At 36.7% G+C, this 19,743-nt stretch overlaps 1 protein-coding gene across 3 annotated transcripts in view; it reads left to right on the plus strand.

The window, feature by feature from the left end:
- The window catches only part of DLG5 (discs large MAGUK scaffold protein 5), a 94,142-nt gene extending 78,702 nt beyond the window's left edge, over nucleotides 1-15,440 (plus strand). For all 3 annotated transcript variants that reach the window (XM_030240976.2, XM_030240975.2, XM_050976220.1), the window contains exons 22-33: nucleotides 2,763-2,925; nucleotides 3,794-3,927; nucleotides 4,508-4,672; nucleotides 5,042-5,225; nucleotides 6,155-6,303; nucleotides 6,601-6,771; nucleotides 7,081-7,277; nucleotides 7,979-8,122; nucleotides 8,306-8,433; nucleotides 9,183-9,292; nucleotides 11,050-11,159; nucleotides 13,571-15,440. In XM_030240976.2, the coding sequence (XP_030096836.1) occupies nucleotides 2,763-2,925; nucleotides 3,794-3,927; nucleotides 4,508-4,672; nucleotides 5,042-5,225; nucleotides 6,155-6,303; nucleotides 6,601-6,771; nucleotides 7,081-7,277; nucleotides 7,979-8,122; nucleotides 8,306-8,433; nucleotides 9,183-9,292; nucleotides 11,050-11,159; nucleotides 13,571-13,674 (1,759 nt within the window). In that variant the 3' untranslated portion in view covers nucleotides 13,675-15,440. The remainder of the gene's footprint in view (nucleotides 1-2,762; nucleotides 2,926-3,793; nucleotides 3,928-4,507; nucleotides 4,673-5,041; nucleotides 5,226-6,154; nucleotides 6,304-6,600; nucleotides 6,772-7,080; nucleotides 7,278-7,978; nucleotides 8,123-8,305; nucleotides 8,434-9,182; nucleotides 9,293-11,049; nucleotides 11,160-13,570) is intronic.
- Nucleotides 15,441-19,743: the final 4,303 nt, after the last annotated feature.

Genomic DNA, 19,743 nt, shown 5'->3' on the forward strand with positions numbered 1-19,743 from the left:
TGATAATATTGTGAGGATGTTCTGTATTTTAACTTTTCTGGTGGTAATAAAAAGTTGTTCATAAAATGTTATGTGAAACTTTTGTCTTGTTTGAAGAATTTATGACTAAGTTATTGTAGCTATTATAGAATGACTTGTATACAAAGAACAGCGTTATTTGAAAGGAAACATAGAGGGTTTTGTGAATTTACCTTCTTTCTTCAGTGTGACACTTGTACTACATGTACTCAACTTCTGTTCTTGTATAAATGTTCCTCTGATTGTCACTTGCAAATTCTGAGTGTCTTTTCTCTTTCTCATGACTAATTATGTGAGTGTTCAGCTGAACAAGCTGGGGTTTTGGCAGCCTGTATCTTTGTGTCTTTGAGCACAAGATACATGTTCTGATCTCTAGGAAATAACAATTTTTGTTAATGTTGATCATATTATTGAAGTACATCCAGGTTCCAGCCCCATCGCTTTTGCTGTGCTTATGTATAAACCATAGTCTGAATTCATTTTCTAAAAAGAATATAATTCTAAGGTTTGGTGGTGGGTTTTTAAAACAAAACAAACTATTAAATAGTTATCAGTTTAGGAAAGTAGCTACTTAAATCTATCCTAAGAAATTTTTAAATTTTGCTGGGTTTTATAAGCTTTCCTTTTCTTACAAAATACAAATAATTCACTTGGCTTTTCCCCAGATAAAATTAATAATTAAATAGATTTTAAACAATTCAGTGTTTCTATTTGTTCTGTTGATTTTAATTTTAATAAAAATTAAAAGATCTCATCAATAAGGACTTTTTTTCTCTACTTCGTGTCTAGTGATTCTGGCAGGCAGTCTGAATATTACAGAGAAGTGCTTCACTTGATTTTGATAAAACTGCTTATCAAATAAAACACCCTTTTAATGTTATCCTTCTTTTTTACTTTATTAGTGCTTTGCTGTACAGGCGTAGTTATCTGTCATTCTGTTCTTAATAGAATTCTCAGATATGTTTGTATAGGTTTGATTCCTTCTTACTCCAATCTGAAACAAATTAAAAGTGAGTGTGGTAGATGAAAAAGCAGAAAGGTACAATAGACAAAGCTCCAAAAATGCAGTTTTAGTTTTTAATGCAGAAATAGACCTTGGTAAATTTTGTGACAAGAAGAAACTTCATATAGTATTGCTTACACACTCATAAGTGAGTGAAAAAGTAATCAGTTTTCTGCAAGTTATCAGAATTTAGTTAATTTAGGTTACATGCAAAAAACGTGAGCATCAGTAATAAGTTCACTGCATGGGTAAGCAGTTGTCGAGGGCATTACCTCTAATGGTGCTGTGAGATGGCTGAGTTCCAGACTTGCATTCATGTCAACAGCCAACAGTTTTTATCTCATATGCATTAATAAGCTGGCAAACTATTATGCCTCTGCTGCAGAAGGCTACCAAAAAGATCCCTTCAAAGACGGGCAATATGCATAGTTATGAAACAATGTCTCCCCTTCCCTCTGTCCCCAGCCCCAAATCCTACTTTTCCCAAAAATACCTTTCCTCACTTTGGTGGTAGTGAGTGAAGTCCAGGTAACTCTTCTGGTTTCTGAAAAGCACAATAAAATAGTTTAAGCAGTTGGCACAATTTAGAGAACATCTATATGGCATAATGAAATGCTAGGAAAGAAAACATTCAAATTAATGCATGTCAAATGCAGTATAGTGGTATTAAAATAAAAAATACACCACACCTGGTGCCCAAGCTATTTCATTTGCACTGAGCTCAGCTGTTAGTGCTTGGTGGTGCCTCTTGCTGTGTAGACATTTTTAATTTTATAATAGTGAAAACCAGGACTTTTTAGAAGGCTATTGTTGGTTTTAGGCACATGATGGAAGGACCAGCCTCATTTATACAGGTGGATACATCCCAAATATGGGGGTAGGAAAGGGGAATGTATCAGGGTATTCTTTTATGTAAGCCTTCTTCTTGTTATACTTACTGGTGTCTTACTACTGTTTGTCTTGTTCTAAGTGTGCTTGTCTTCTCAAATCTTCTGCATCTTTCAGATATCTGTTCCGTAATAGGTCTTTTCTGAGAATCCCTGTGGCTCCTAGGCCTAGGTTCTCATCACTAAGGAGTTTGAGGTTGGCCTGATCTAAGGTTGTCCTTCTCAAGCAGTATTGCGCACTTTGTGCTTTTTTTACGTTTGGATAATTGCCCTGAGGAGCATTTGCATGGTAATTGTAATGCTGCCATGCAAACCGCTGTCCTAATGGCTTGAGTTTGCAACTGCTTAATTTTCATTACTAATTTGTGTTTCCCAGCCTACAAATATGAAATATTATATTTGTGCTTTGTTGTCTTTTGGTTTACCACCTTACTATTCATGATGTTTATTTTCACTGGCAATGAAGACTCCCAGCATTTGTATTTGTAACATACCCTTCTGGAATATGGTTTTACAATCACATATTATATACAGTGGTTCAATTACTTCCATATAATATGCATCTGGAAGCTTCTTTCCTATCAACTTCATGACCATTCTATTTATAATTCATATTTACCATCATTTTTTGAGCAGTCATGTACCTGGTGTACACTTACTTCTGCCACTGTACGTTGCATGGTGTTAAAGGAATGCATTTAAGACTGTTGATCATTAGTGGGGCTTTTTAAGTAACTGTTCAAAGCTGTTTTATTATTACAGTTCAGACAGGCATAAATATTGCATGTAACTTTGGTCTTGTGGTGGTTCAAGTGCAATTTTTTCCAACTCAGTTTTAAATTTCTTTTTAAAAGACCCTACATGGAAGAGCCACGCCATGTTAAAGTGCAGAAGGGTTCTGAGCCACTTGGGATTTCCATTGTGAGCGGAGAAAATGGTGGAATATTTGTTTCTAAAGTAACAGGTGGGAGCATTGCCCATCAAGCTGGCCTTGAATATGGTGATCAGTTACTGGAGGTAATTGTTTGCTTCCTATTGCTAAGGTTTAATAAATCAGTTTGTATGACTGCAGCCATATCTGCCTTCCCCAAAACAACTGTGTTGTGAAACCTTGTGCACTGTGAGATGTGCACTCTATTGTAATAGTCCATAATTGTGATTGTTGTGACATTTTCAGGCTTTATCATAAAAATAATGTCTTTTGATGCTAAATCTGCTTCTTGTCTTTTGTAGATGTAATTAAATTTGAAGCTAGTTAGTTTCCGTACTTAAAACAAAATAGTCCCAATCCCTGCCTCTGCCTGCTAAGGGGAGTACATTTTCAAGCAGCTGGCTTTTACCAAGTTTCATGCTGTTCTTGCTGTACCATATTCTTAGCTAAGATACCTGGTTAAAAAATTATTTATGTAGGCTCAATGATGTTTCTGCCTGCTGAGTTAGATAAACACATGGAGTAGCATTTTGTAAAGTACAGAACTGCTTTGTAAGTGTAACATCGTGTTAAAGCACCTTCTGTTGCACAGTATGTTTCTGATACTGAAATAGACCTGAATAGATCTGAATTGATTTTTAGGTTCTGAATTTACTCATATGGGTGATCTGAACCAACTTGTATCAATCCTAGCACAGCTCAGAAAATACATGTCTTTTAACAGTGAAAGTATTGTTAAACTCCTTGTCAGGTTACAAAATACTTGAAAATTATGGTGATTCCTTCCAAGGAGTAAACCCTAGAAATCACTGTTTAGCAACATTTTCATTCTCCTGTTTTCTCTCCAGTGGGAATAAGTGAGCATTTAGACATTACAGTAATTAGGATGAAAGAATGAGCTTGCTGGTTTCCATTAGAAAACTTGACATTCTGGTTTGTGCAATTTTCCCATAGTTTAATGGAATAAATTTGAGAAATGCTACAGAGCAACAGGCTCGACTAATCATCGGGCAGCAGTGCGACACCATCACTATTCTGGCTCAGTATAACCCACACATGTATCAGCTTGGCAATCACTCACGGTCAAGGTAAGGCTGGCTAGACCTGGAAAACGACAGCTCTCCTGTCCACACAATTATTTAGCTGGTGGCTAACTTCTGTACACTTAATATGTTTGCAAATGTGAGCACACGTGTGCTGACAAGTCTGATTGCTTTGAAAAATAATGTGTGACTGCATGTTTGTCAAAAGCAGCATGCTTGATGCATCTAAATATATTTTCTCTTCTATTTGGGCATAATCCCTAAATATACTAGCGTAAAATCTAGTGATGACTTCTTCCTAGGATTTTGAAACTTTAAGTATTAAAGTATTTTTTACTTTCTTTTTTTTTTTTCCAAAATCGGAATTTCCAATATTAATTAGGGAAGGCAAATGACCTGGTGAAATTACTCATCCTATTTTGACGCATGATCACACTTCAAAACAGAGCTTTGTCTTTCTCACAGGCTTATGGCGAATATATGTTTTTTGGCATGCCCATTTGAGTTATAGTGTTTACGTTTTTATCTCTGTTACTCTAAAATTGACTTACAACCAAATTAAAAATTTTGACTGGAAAATATTTGGCATTAACCCACCAGTCTTCTGTTTTTTTCCCTGTCTTAGTTCTCGCTTAGAACCTGTGAGTAATCATTCCACCCCCCAAGGCAGTGGAGCTGCAACGCCTGACAATCATTCCGTAATCGACACTGTGAGTGAGCAGGACGAAGGGACAATGACACCCCCATCCAAACAAACCACTCCAACTACAAGTCCCCGGAATTCCTTAAGGTAGAGAGTGAAACTTCTGTCTTAAAGGAAAATAAATGGTCAGGGAGGGTATGAAGGGTGTTGAATAAGAAAGTGTACTTCTGTGAATGCTGTGTCTGGTTGAAATAAGTCAGCAGACAAGTTAAGTGGACCTCAAGATAGAAATGTGCATGTTTTCAGACTGTTTCTGAAGCATGAGGTCTGCAAGGAGTGAAGAAAGCTTTCTTCAAGATTGGTTTAGTTGGAAAGGTGATGTTTGTTTTTTAAGACTCTGTAGGTGACCTATTCTGAGTAATATTTATATAAATCTGTCTTCTTCAATGACAAGTTGACTTTATGCATGACAAGTTTTTCAATTCTAGTATGTGTGTTCTTTCTTTCTGTCAAAAGGGGCCCTGTGGACACAAACAAAAGGACCCCTGAACCTAGAATTGTTGTTGTAAAAAAATCCCAAGTTGATCTTGGGATCCAGATATGTGGTGGAAACCTGTATGGAATATTTGTCTCAGATGTAGATGATGACAGCCCAGCAAAAGGACCTGATGGACTAGTCTTGGGTGACATGATACTTGAGGTAAGCACTTCAAAAATGTCTGCAGTGCACTGACTAGTAGCTGGGGTGGCATAAAGAGGGAGATGCCAAATGCTGTCCTGTCCCACAGTGTGGAATGTTCTGTGAGTGTGGAATTCCTGCCACAAAAACCAGGTAAGACTGGTCAGAAAGCAAACTTGAATTTTGGCTGCAGTACATGAGGAGCTGAGTGATGTGAACCTGGAGTACTATCACTGTTGATAGCACAGGATGCTCTAAAGTTGGAAGGACTCACATATGTCTACCTGTAATTACTAACACCTACCTGCTCCCTTTCTCTCAATGGGAAGCTTTGAATCCAATTGCTTTATGTAGGAGAAAGGCAAGGATGTGAAAGATACTATGAAACAGAGATCAATATTGATTTTACCACTATGAAATTCTAAAGAGAGTTTAGGGAAAACCAGGTATTTTGTCTTTGACTCTGCTTTCAGTATCTGAAATGAGAATATTTATTTGCTTGTCAAAACTGATAGGGTGATAAACACACATCGTTATGAGCTTTTCAAATACAGGCGAGTACTGAGACTCTCCCTTTAAACTTCTAGTATCCAGATTTTGCTTTGTAATCGTTTGACTTCCTTCAGACCACTTGCTATCCCTGAAAATACTAATTGTTTTTCAGTGTGAATTTTGTGATTCTCAGCTTACACTTGCAAAACTTTTCAAGTGCTCTCTCACAGTACCTGTCTGCCATTTGTACTTGAGTTTTTTGTTTTCCACTGTAATGTCTCAGTCTCTTGCTAGATATCTTAAGGTGCAAACTGTACTTGAGTTTCAAGTGACAAGACATATATAGAAACTGCAAGTGAGAAAAACAAACTAATTTTGCATGTTTTACAAGCTCACCTACTTCTATGTCTTGTTAAAATACAATTTCACATCTAAAGGTTTACTTTTGTGTTTTGCAGTATGGGTCCATTGACATGCGAAATAAAACAGCTGAGGAAGCTTATCTTGAAATGTTGAAGCCTGGAGAAAACATCAAAATAAAGACTCAGTACAGGATAGAAGAGTTTAATAAGATAAAAGAGCTTCCTGGAGATGGATTCTACATCAGGTATTTGAGCGTGACTGGTAACGACAGCATAAGGCTGTTAGGATAACATGCTGACCATGATATGAGAGAGAGGGGGGGAACATAAATTTTGCCATGTTTTTTTAAATTTTGAAATTTACTGATTTATCCAGCTATTCCCTCACGTACACACTCTAGTATAGCAAGTCTTCACTTTTCACTCAAGTGTTCCTGAGATGTGGAGAATGGCACTAATCTGTTAACTTTTTTCAGAAAAGATGTGTTCTTCCCTTGAGTTGGTGGAGACCAATTGCAGAGCCTGTTTGTCTTCCTTTCCAGAGCACTTTATGACCGTGTGGCAGAGATGGAGCAGGATTTAAGCTTTAAGAAAGATGACATTTTGTATGTGGATGACACTCTACCGCAGGGAAATTTTGGTTGTTGGATGGCTTGGCAGCTAGATGAGAATGCTCAGAAGCTGGAAAGAGGACAGATTCCCAGTAAATATATGTAAGTGACCTGAGTTACAGTATTTGTCTTTACAAGTCTGACTAGTAAGATGTGGTGTAAAAGACTTGCTTGCTTTTGTTCTTTCTGGAAGATTGTAATTCTTAGATATGTCATTTGAAGGATGGCATACTTTAATATACATTGAATTAAATATATTGCTGTAGCAAGTTAGTTTTAATGCTGCTAAATAGTAAACTAGAAATGACAATATCCTGGGGCGGATCAGGCACAGCATCACCAGCTCTGATACTGTCAAAAATATTAAAAGTATAATTTTAAATACCAGCCATTTTGTCTGTTTTATTCTAGGATGGATCAGGAATTCTACAGGAGACACAGCATGTCCGAGGCTAAAGATGAAAACAGTTCATCTAAGACATTGTCAGCAGCAGCAAGGAGGTCTTTCTTCAGAAGAAAGCATAAACATAAGCGAAGTGGTTCCAAAGATGGAAAAGATTTATTGGCTCTAGATACAATCAGTACAGACTCGATTCCTTTCTTGGATGGCAAGTACCTTTGTTATACTTGGGAGGGCTTTGCCTTTACTTCTCTTTCATTTTTAATGAGGTGTAGCACAGCACAACAAATAATGTTACTTTCTAATTGCTCTGAATACAAATGATATTCGTTATCTATAATAAGAATTTTTTTTTTTTTGTATTAAATTACAAGCCAGTGTGCTTCAAAATACCTTCATAATATCTTCCTGGACCTATGAGCATTACTGTTTCATTTGGAGAGGGAGATTCTTTTTGACGCATGGTTTTGATCTTCCTTTCAACTATTTGGTTTTGGTCCAGGTTGCTTAGTCTAGACAGAAGTCCTGTGCACCACTCAAAATCTTCACTTGTATTTCTTCACTCCTTTAGAAAAATCATGTTGGTTACAATGCTTACGTCCTTGTAAGAGCTCTGCAAATCAAGCCAGATATATCAAATACTGTGTTTTGTTTACACTTTTAGGGATGACTGGGGAAGGTGAGGAGTTCAATTTTTTTAATTGAACAACAGGTTCAATTAGAAAAATGTCTAGTTTCAGCTGTCAAGTGGAAAAATGTCAATAATGACTGACCATATTTTGTATTTGTCAAGGGCCCTTTGCCATCCCTTGCAGAGGAGGTCTTCTCATAATTCCTATAAGGATGCTTCTGCTTGTTTGAGGAATGCCTGGAAATGTATGCTTTTACAAATATCTTCTGTGTGTGTAGATTCTGCAAGTTTGGCTTATCAGCGTGTCCAGAAAGTGGACTGTACCTCCCCTAGGCCTGTCCTTATTCTAGGACCTTTACTTGATGCTGTGAAAGACATGCTGGTCAAAGAATCCCCTGGAAAATTTTGCAGATGTCCCCTTGGTAAGTATGCAAATACAGCTAATTTACTCTTGCTTAAAATACATGGTTGTAACATCTGTATAAATCAACAAAATGACAACACAAAGATGGGTAACACCCCAAGAATCTGAATTTGCAGACATTTCTTAGCCTTGTTCTGTGCCTAAGGAACAGTAATGAAAGGAGATCTTTTCTATGAAACAGAGGTTATGAAAGCTTCCCAGCAAGCCATTGAGCGAGGTGTGAAGGATTGTCTGTTCATTGATTACAAACGGAGGAGTGGACATTTTGATGTGACAACTGTAGCTTCAATAAAAGAAATAACAGAAAAGGTGAGTCAATTTTAATGCTGTAGTTCTTTGTACAATTTACATACTTATGTTGGGGGGTGGAAATTATGTTAACAGTGTCATCCTTTAAGATATTCAGAGAACTGTTCCCCAGGCTGCTAAATAAAATAAAACTTACCTTACTTTTGCATGTGAGTATTTAAAATGAACTCACCTTTATAAAAACTAGAAATGTTCTTATTCTTTTACAGTATTACTAAATAAAGTTAGAAATAATGTTCTTAAATTCCATCCTCTATCACTTCCAAAAAAGGATTTAATTTTTTAAACTATTCCATTTAATGCAGTCTTATAGAATATAAACATCATCATAATCCTGGAGACAGATGTTACCTGAAGTCTGTTCATTGCTTACAGTTTTCAATCAAACATGGAAAGGCTTGTGTTTGCTCATGATTTCTGAAAGAGAAAATTAATAGGAATATTTAAACTTTGAAAAAGTGTAATGCATATATTTCAATCTAAGTTTTCATTTCATAAGTTCTTCAAGTATATTTTTTTCTATCAATGCATGCTCTTGGTAGTATGAATGCAATTTCTTGCAATTTGTCATCTTTTTTCTTTTGTTATAAATCGTTTGGGTACAAATTGCTCAGTAGTCCCAAAATGCTCTATGTATGGCAAAACTCTGTTGGGTTGCTATGATTTAAGTAAGGGAAGAGATGGGGGATTTGCATGCATGCTTGTGCTCTTTAACTGAATGAGTGTTTTGCATTTACATTTGATCTTAGGATTGTCATTGTCTGCTTGACATCGCTCCTCATGCCATCGAACGGCTCCACAGTGTTCATATCTACCCTATTGTCATTTTTATTCGCTACAAAAATGCTAAACAAATCAAGTAAGTCTGTGAGGGGTATAGTTCAGGGATGTTCATTCTACCTTAAAATAAGACTAAGTTTACCTTATTGTTTATTTCATGCTAGTCATCTTAAATCTCTTAGGACAGCCACTGAGCTTGGCTCAGTTGGTCAGAGCCTGGTGCTAATAACACCAAGGATGTGGGTTCTATCCCTGTATGGGCCACTCACTGAAGAGCTGGACTCAGTGATCCTTCTGGGTCTCTCCCAACTCAGAACATTCTGTGGTTCTATAAAATAGGGAAAATAGTGCTTATAAAACCCACTGTGAGGAATATGGTTTTAAATTCGTTTGGGTTGCATGACAATTAAGTGAATCTATCAAAGAAATCTATGGTGACCAAACCGAATGTCCTCTAGGAGGATCTTTCCTGCTGACCTTTGTGGTGCATTGTAGGACTCATATGGGTGAGATCCACTGACGTGTAGACCATGACAAAGAGCTGTTCTTCATCTTCTTAGAAGGGCCATGAATATGGATGCAGTGCCAATTGATCCATAGCCTCAGCTTTCCCACCTTCATTCTCCAGTAAAGGAAGCAAAGGAAGTCCCCTTTTGCCACATAGTGCTTATACTGTGGTCTTCTCAATCTGTGTTCTTCAGTAATTGTGAAATTCCTGTTTGAATATAGCCAGGAACAGAGCACAGGACGTGCAAATGCCAGTCCCTCCCCTGATATTTGAAAAAGCCACATTTTGATAGATTGATTTGGCAAGAAGGGGAATAATCTCCCAACGTGAATATTGAGAAACACTTTGCTAAGAGATCGTATACTTGTGCTGTCTTTGTATCTAAAGATGAAGACTTCTTATATTCTTAATCTGTAGGTAAATTTGACTACTATCTATTTCATAAAGAAGAAGAGTATCACTACTTTAAAGTAGAAACAGTACATAGAGCCATGAGGTGTATTTCATTACCGCTATAGGATTGTGTGCTTAAATGATAAATGGAACTGTCATGTCTTGACCCCTTTTGGAAGTGAAATTGTGACCATTACAGCTGTTTCCTTTTTTTGGAAAGGGACAATGTTCAAGCTAGTCAAGCAATGATTTCTGGCAGTTATCAGTATAAGTTTAAGTGGCACATTTTGTCTGCCTGTTGCGTGCACCAAAAGTTTGTCCAAACACCCTTTTTGATATAGCACAAGCTCTGTTGGCATTCTCTGAAATGCACCACAGCAATGATAGGTTAGTTTAGTAATTATGTTTTTTAAATAATTATTTTGGCTTTTGTATTTCTCTGTTTTGTTTTTTTCATATTTTATTTTCAACAGCTCGTGTAATAGAAAAAGGGGCATCTCAAAAAATGTCATAGATATGATAACATGGAAATATTGTTTACTTGGTGCTCAGTAGTTCCCAAGCCCTTAAAAGAGTGATACTTGTGCCCAGCTTTGTATGAGGAGTATATGAGATGATGATGCAATTCATATGAACTGGAAAAACTTATATTCTTTCTTCATTCACTGCCTCCCAGTCTCTGAAACTTTAAAGAAATACCATCTTGGTCTGAGAGCAAATAAATTTGTTAGCACTGAAATGATTCTGATGACTGTTGATGCTGCTGAAACACAGTAGATGGCACTCTGGGCCTAGGAGTCTGCTTGAATGTGAATTAGCCTTTCATATTCGCCCAACTAGAGGCACTCTTTTCAAGTCCATTTTAGAAATTACTCTTATACAAGGTGTTTCTTTTTTTTTTTTTCCTCTTTTGTTTGTTTTTTATTTTTTTTCAGGGAGCAAAAAGATCCGATCTTCCTGAGGGACAAAGTTACACAAAAGCATTCCAAAGAACAATTTGAGACAGCTCAAAAAATAGAACAGGAGTATAGCAAGTACTTTACAGGTTAGTATTTAATCCAACTTTCAGTAGGAACATAGTGGTAATTTAATCCATTTGCATTTTAGTTCAAAAGATCAATGTCCCTTCATTGAGCACCTTGGTTTTTTTCATTCTGCCTTCCATTTTGAGTAACTCATGTCCTCTTATTTTATTTTACCAGAAGAGGAAATGTCAAGATAGAAATCTCCTTTGTTCTGAATCTTATAATCTTACAATCTAAAGAGCTTCTGAAAAAGTTTATTACTAGCCAGTAGTATGGAAAGTATGGTAAAAATATGATGATTTCACATAGCCTTGTTAGTGGTATACCATGTAAGGAGTAGAAAGGTTTTCCAAATTGTAAAAATCAAACAAAACAACAGAAAGCCCTGGTAGTTTAAACTAACAAATGATGATTGCCAAAGGTCAGTTCTAACCTCAACCCTTCTGTAATTGTGTGATTTTGATTTGTGAGATATACTTTAAATATTTCAACACCGGGAAAAAAAATTGTCCAAGGTTTGTTGAGCATGCGTTGTAATTTGGAATAATTAAATTCAACTTTAAAAGCCTTTTTAACTTCATAAAATTATGAAATCAATCTTGGTTTGTAGTATTTGTAGTATTTTTACTAGAGGAAAAAAAAACAAACAGTGTTTGGAGATTGTTCTTCTATTTAAGTTTTGTTGCCAGGACATCACGATACATTCAAAAGAGTGGGGATAAAATTCTAGGTATGTGGAACTACATGAAAATATACTCTGAAATGAACAAACACCCTAACTAGCCAAAACCTAACTTTTCTTCCCCTGAACAGTGGGATTCTTACAGAAATATTTTGAGGCATAACTGCCGAGTGCAGAGAGACAAAAGGATGTGTTTAGTTTAGAGCTCTCTCAGTGCATCCTGAGAGAAGCCATGTGTTCTCAACAAAAGGTTATATAATAGCCATAAAAATGTTTTTTACATGGTGCATACTAAACCTACAGAGAACTTGACATGCACATGGCCAAATTGCATCACCACATGTTATTTTCTGCTTCTTGTTTAGGCATTTGTGGCATTTCAGTTTGAGCCTGACAGTGGAAGGGGCACTCAGTCTGAGAGAGTCTTATGTGTGTCTTCTCACATGCCCTGTGGGAAGGGCCTCCTTCTGTTGGTGCTGCTGTGCAGTGGGCTCCAGCTGTCATCAGCACTTCCAGATGCTGGTAGTCAGAGAGGGTTGGTGTTCAAATTGCACTGACATTGAAGCTTGTTAAAGTTCTAATACTGTACATGAAATAAGCCCCTAGATAGCATGTAGATAGATATAAGCACGTTGAATCTGTTAGGTTAGTCTGGAGCTATAGATCATAACTGTTTAACTAAGAGCTACTACTAAGAGCTCTTTGACTACTTCATGGAGTTCAATTTTTGACTAATGACTTGGAAGTTGGCTTTGATTCCTCTACCAAATTGTGAACACAGTGTGTAATCTGAATCACTCCTTGCCTGCCATTTGTCACTTTTCACAGACCTTTTTCAGTTACTGTGTTCTGTATCCAAAGTCACCTGACATCATTAACTGTGGTATGTATTGCAGAGCCAAATATTATATATTTATGTGACATCGTATTTTCTCTTCCTAAAAAGAAAAATTATGCCCTGAGCTGCGTAAGACTTTGCATACTTTTTCAGCATTAGTGATAGCTGTAGCCAGAGGCTTTGCTCGCTGACATATTTCTCAAGTCATGAAGTTCCTCCATTTTTAAGTATTGAAAACAGTATGTTCTCTCATGTGTCAGTGGTGGCATTTTACTTTTTATGTTTAGCAAGGGTAGAATAAAAGGTGTTCATTTATCTTGTGAATTGATTTTCAGGGAGTTGCTTGCTGTTGGCATTTTGTTCCTTGAATCTGGTTGATGATAAGAATTGGAGTAGCAACCAATGCTGTTTTATTTGGCTCAGCGATCTGTGAGCTGCTCATAATTTACTTCTAATATTTGTAAATAGTGTCTAGTTGCTACAGCTATAGTCTCTATGTATATTACCCCGTAAATATAAAACTCTTAACGCCACATGTTGGACAGAGAAGGTTTATTATAGCAGGTTCTGACCATCTTTAGACTTAAACTTTGCCACCTGATGCCTCTGAAAATAGTAGATGGAGTACAACTTACAAAACAGTTGTCTTAGCTGATTATAGCTATCAGTTCCTTGACTTCCCTGGATTGTTTTAGGAGCTAGCAGAAGAAACTGTGTATTGAATGCTTGACCTCTTCACTCTGTTTATTTTTTTTTAAATAGAGACATGCATCTGTCAGAGACTGTATTGACTTGCTTAACTCTGATCTGTTGATAAACACTTGTCAGATAAATGCAGAAGACTGTTCTTGGTAATTACACATAACTGTTTGCTCCCATCTCATTTGTATGTGGGGTTTCTTTTTCTCCAGGCATTGTCCAGGGAGGAGCCCTTTCAAGCATTTGCACTCAGATTATGACAACTGTTGACCAAGAACAAAACAAGGTCCTGTGGATCCCAGCTGGCCCACTGTAGATTTATTTTGCTGTGAAACTACTTTCCAGATGTAAATAACCAACTAACTTTCTACCCAACGGACTCAGTTCATTTCTGTCTTTATAAAGATATCCATAAGTGATTTCTGTTTTGTGAAGGGGAATGATAGCACTGAACACACGAGGACCTGACGAGGCATGTGGGAAGGGGTAGATCATCACTTCACCGAGCTTGTCTCTCACATCGTACGTGTACGCGTGACAGGTTGCCGCAAGGGTGGTGACCTGTGTGTACTTGTCCATGAGTAATGAATTTAACAATGCTGCAAAACCCTGTACTATGACACGTTTACAAAAACCTTTTCAAAGTATTTGGTTCTTGCTGTTTACTTGAATGTCTTTTTGTTTGGTTTGTTCTTTTTTTAACTCTGTGTCCTTTCACTTAATGAGGTAACCCTCAGAAATGGAGTGAAATTTCTGAGAATGAGCGGACAGTTTGTGCACAATGTGACTCTTAGTTACAATTTTGACCGTTTCTAAGCACATTGTTGGCTTGACAACCAGGTGATAACGTGGGATTGAATCGGTACGTCTTGGGAGTCAGCTCAAAAGGAAGTACACTCCTACACAGGGCAGACCACTGTTTGGATCCTGTCAAAGCTTGTCTGTCAAAGATACTGTTTCTTGTTTTATGCATGAAGCTAATATTTAAGCATCATAATGTATCTAAGCAATCCAAGTTTAACATGTGTTGACAAAGAATAATTTTTCGTTGTTGGGCCTGGATTAAGTACAGGTGGAGTAGAGTTATAAACTAGGCCTAGCATGCTCTGTTCTGTCACTTTTAGATACTGTAAATATGGAAAGCTTATGTTGGTGCAATTTTGCAGGGTAATTCTTAAGCTTTGTATTTCAGCGTGTAGCATTCACATAGACTGTTTTTATTTAAGAGCAGACACAGTTTTAGGGCTTTGATTAAAAGCCTTTAGAAAGGTACTAAATTGTTAGTGTTTTCACTGTCCATAAATAAGTGATCGTTTAGTTTTGGTTGTAATACTTATTTACCTGTTGTACCAAACTCTATTATATTGGTTCCCTTTTTGTTTTTTTGCACTTCTGACTCTGTGTTCCTAACACAGGTTTTGTACCTGTTTCTTCTGTCTCTTGTGCCATGTTTCCTGGGTACTGTATTTTAATTGTTTTTAAAATATTATTTGAGTAGACCTGCTTCTCAGCCACTGTTTCTAACATTTCATTATGTAAGGTTTCTAATTTTACACTACAGGCTGTAATTTTGCTTCTGTTTGCAGCTTTTATAATGAAAAAAAAAAGGGATTCTTCTTGCACAGTTCTTCAAGAAAGATCTGGTCCTAAATTTAAATTTTGTTTTACAGTTGCTGTTTTATAGTTCAAAATACTTTTTATAGTATTTATATAGTTATATACTATATACAGTATTCTGAACTATAAAAACATCTAAAATATATATAGTATTTTATATAGTATTATACCATACTATTATAATACTGTATATATAAATTAATAAATATGAAATTGAATGGATTAATTAGTAGTTGAAGTACTTCTCATGGTGAGGGACAGAAGTTGTTTTTTGTTTATCTCAATTTTTTGTTTGTTTTGTTTATTTTTAAAGTTCGAGATCAGAGTAGACTCCAGTGGTACAACTGAAACAGACAGGTACTGTTCTGACATGGATTTTTCTGTACTAAATGAAAATGTCACTTTGTATCAAAAAAAAAGTTAAAGAAACTGATTACTAAATAAAGGTCAATTTCTGTAACTTCACTTGTGTGTAACGGGTGCATAGAGCTCATGCTCTTCTTAACTCCGTTTAGTGGAGAGGTTTGAATTTCTGACTAAAATTGGCATATCCACCTGATAGTTTCAAATGCCCACCTTGAGAAGAACAAGTTTGTTTTGTGCTCTTGCCTATCCTTGGATGCATAAATACCAGAGATGGTCACAAACTGTAGGACACGAGAAGTTAGATGTTGGTTTGTGTTAACATTTTTAATGTTCTAGCCCATTGGTGTTAAGGATTTCAAATGGAAATGCAGATGATTGGATGGAGGCTTTAACTGCAGAATGAGTCTATCACTGATATTTTCAAGAGATTGTCACTGGGGAAAAGTGAGAATATTAGCTCAAAGGCACATTGTAGAATGCTCTCAGTTTTTACACTTCTGAGAGTCCAGTCTCTTTTGTTCACTAAGTTATCTAAAAGCCTAGGGAAGATAATTATGTACTAACTTTTCTGCTTTATCAGTTTCTTTATTCTCAGATGCCAGATAGTCAGCTTCAGCATGAACCCAGTTTGTGGATGGACAAGTCTTGTGATCTGCATAACTAGTGATAGCCTTTAGTCATAAGGACTTGCACCTTAGCTGCTCTTGAAAGAGCCACACCATGGTAACAGCATCTAATAGGGGATGAAGAAAGTGAGAATAGACAGGTTCTGGCAGGTAGGTGACAGCCATACATTGCATATCTTCTGATCACAACCAAGTAGAACTGAAATCATGAGTGAACACTAGGAGGAGATGCCTTTAGCTCAGATCAAGAGTTTCCTGATATACCATTTTCTTTTATAACATTACATGCCAGACATAGATTTAGCCCTTGTTCTGGAATGAGTAATTCTGCCCAGGTGTTTAAATAAAGAGTGTAGTTATTTGGTATTTTTAAAAGAATTTCACAATAGGAGGGTTAGTAACAAAAATTTCACCCTTATGCTTACAAGCCCCAGTTGAGCCTGTGTGGCTGCAGGTAGAGTTAACTAGAAATAAAGGTCTTTGAACTTTATTTTTCCACAGCTAAACTGACATAAAATGGCTGAAGATACTGCAGCCCGTATATATGATTTGTTGTTGACAAACATCTACTTGCTTTCAAACCTTTGCATTGTGTTCACATTGACCTGAATTGCAGGGTAAGTGTTTGCCTGATCCAAAATTACCCTGTGACAGCTGCCAACCTCTCTGCCTCAGACAAGTCTTCTTTTTCAGTGCCTGATGAAGTTGGAGGCCATATCCTAACCCTTTGTTGTGAATGCAAACATTGCCTTGAGCAGTCTTGAGCAGCTCTCCTAGGTCTGTCTCTGATGGAGGTATTCGTGGTTAAAATACACTCTTGTGATCTTTTCTAGACTTAGGTTTAAGGCTCCATGTAATTTCTACAATTCTGTGCCTACACTTCTCATGGACAGCTTCTGTTCAAATTGACTGACACTGGAGAAATATGCACTGGCTTGGAAACTAAAGAGAATACTATGAAAAATACAGGTACCCAGTAGGCTTTGGTCTTGTGCAACAACTAGTGAAGGCTCCAGAGCTGCAGCAGAAGCTGAACAGCAGAAAAAAAGGTGCTTGGCCTCTTGTAAATTTTCTTAGGCTGCTGTGCCCATGAGTGTGAGAGTTTCTTACTCATTTGATTGGGTTTTTTCCCAATGTAAATTTATGTGTCATTTTGCTTAGAAAATGGCTGGAAAAGTACATTTTTGATAACATCTGGTAGTAAACTTTAGCTATTCAATTTGTCATTTTGAATACAAATAGATGCTTTTGCTAACACAACACAAATGATGTGAGCATGAATCCAAAAACCGGGTGAACAGGGGATCCTATTACTTAAGTATGAAAGTACCAGCTTAATCTGGGTGTTCAGCTCTGTTTTAACAAACAATTCCTTACAAGTTTTTGTAAGAGTAGTTGTCTTGTACAGTATCTATAATTTTAGATGAGGACTGGAACTTTATATTTAGACAACTTCATCAGTTGTCTGTCTGCATGGATCCTTTTCTTGAGGCAAACTGTGGATAAACTGTGGTTAACTGGAAGCAGACTGTGACTAAAGAAATTGAAAACATTTTTAGTTCTGCAGTTATCTTGTAGACTTCCAGTGTGGAATTTGTTTTGGATTATTTAATTTTTAAAAAAATATTTATTTAATCTTACTACTTAACTCACTTGAAAAACAGTGCAAAGAGGTATATTAATTTTTTTTTCCTTAGATCTCGTTCAATTAAGCAATTTTAATTACTTTTCCTCTACAAAATGCACCTGTTAAAGATGAAGAGGTTTTATCCTCCTGTGTGAAGTGTGAATTTCTAGGTGATTTTAACACAGATATACATACCACACAGGTTCTTAAAATATGAGTCTTTGTTGTAAAAATGTAGGAGGGAAAATGGAAGAGATATAATAACTGTTTGAAGAATCAAATCATAAAATCTCAGTACTTTATAGCCTAGTCACTTCATATTATGGTAAATTATCTGTCATTGATGTGTTTTATTAACAGTACATTATAGGCTCAATGTGTGTGTTCACCAAGATATTTTCTGTGTCTGCCATATTGAAGAAAATAGTACCAAGGGCTGAGGAAGCTTTCAAAGATAGAATATCTTCATTTATGACCCTTTTCCTTCACTGGCTCACACTATAAAGTGCCCAACAGCGCTGCTGCTGCTAGTTAAGAAAAACAAACAACCCGAGCCTGAAACAACAACGCCCCCCCAGCCCTGCCAAACCCAATGCACAAAACAAAACAACTCCATTCCTATCAAACCCCACTTCCAAAGTGTCCAATCTGGCTTTTTTATGACTTCATGTCCTTCCTGAATTCCTGAAGATACATGAAAACTTAATATAAAAAGAAAGACAGCAGTTTACTCTTGATTCACAAACATGCTTCATATTTCTCCAGAATTAGAAACAAGTCTGTCAAAATCTTAAATTGTTTCAACAGCTTGAAAAAAAAATCTGTTTCTTGATAAAATCATACTTATATTTGCAATAGCTTTTTTTTATTTTAAAGTTTTTTTCAGTGCAAATGTTAATGACATTCCTTATGTAATATTCCCTATGCCCTTCCTCTGAAAGCAGGGAATGATCAGCTTTCTGAAGATGATGACTTTGATCTTCAGAGTAAGTGACCCTTTTTTTTGCAACTTTTGCACCTCATTTTGCTGCAGATTAATCTTATCTTGTTATCAGTAACAGTGATCAACTAAAATTTTGTTTATTCCTTCATTTGACAAATCTGTTTGGTCCACAAATGCTTGCCATTTGAGTTCAGCAGTTAGCTCAATCATCAGGTTTTTTTAACCGGGTTGAGTTGATATTTGTAGCCCACTGTGATAAACTTAAGGTATTAGGTTTCAAGCTTGTCCTTTTGGCTTGTGTAAGAAATAAAGGGCTGAAAATGCTGCTTTGTTTTTTTGTTTTTTTTTTTTTTAAATCTAAACACGTGCAAGGAGTTTAAATGTGATTGTAAGTTTTATAGTTTTGTGATGAAAATAACTGTTAGTTACAATGCTTTTAGAGGATAATTCCGGCAAAGTCAGCCAAAAGAACCTAAGGTGTGAGAGAGAAAATTGTCCTCTGCTGTGAAAATAGGATTTAAGAGTGCCAGCAATTGCTCGTATCATTATAGTAACAAGTAGGTTTGTGATGCAGAGATGAGTAAGTGCAATTGCTGAAGAAACCAAACACATGGAGCTGAATTCTAGAAAGGTGATGAAAACTGTATGTCCTCAGCAACTGCCAAGGTTGGTCCCGTGGTGGCAAATGTGTATCACTTCTGTGTGGGGTTGGCTGAACCGTATGGCCTTGAAGAGCTTCTGGCTGAAAATATATTTCTAGCATTCAGATGAATTCTCATACTCTTATAGTCTAACTTGTGCTGTATTAAAAAATGTGTTGTTAATAGCTGCAATTATAATGTGATCTGTTGGAACCTGCTCTGACTGATTTTCAGTTCAATTATTTAGAACTCATTTGTCAGGGTGGTACTACATATTTCGTGCCAGAGTGACTGTTTTACAGCTGCAAAATAATTCAAGTGAAGTTGTAAAAATCAATTGGACATCCTCCCCTCCTCCTGGTCTTTACATGGCAGTTTCCCTCAGAGCTGCAAGACTTGAACTGCCTTGAGTTCACTTGAATTCCTGTCTGATGTTGACATTCCTCCACTGTCCTGCACAGTGATCAGAGCTATTCCCTGACAGTGTGGGGTGAGGAAGCCTTGAGTCTTTGCCTGGGGTAAATCTAGCAAAATGCTTCCAGTTCTGGCCCCATAGGGCAGTTCT

This window comes from Serinus canaria, chromosome 6 (assembly GCF_022539315.1).
Source record: "Serinus canaria isolate serCan28SL12 chromosome 6, serCan2020, whole genome shotgun sequence".
Lineage (NCBI taxonomy): Eukaryota > Metazoa > Chordata > Aves > Passeriformes > Fringillidae > Serinus > Serinus canaria.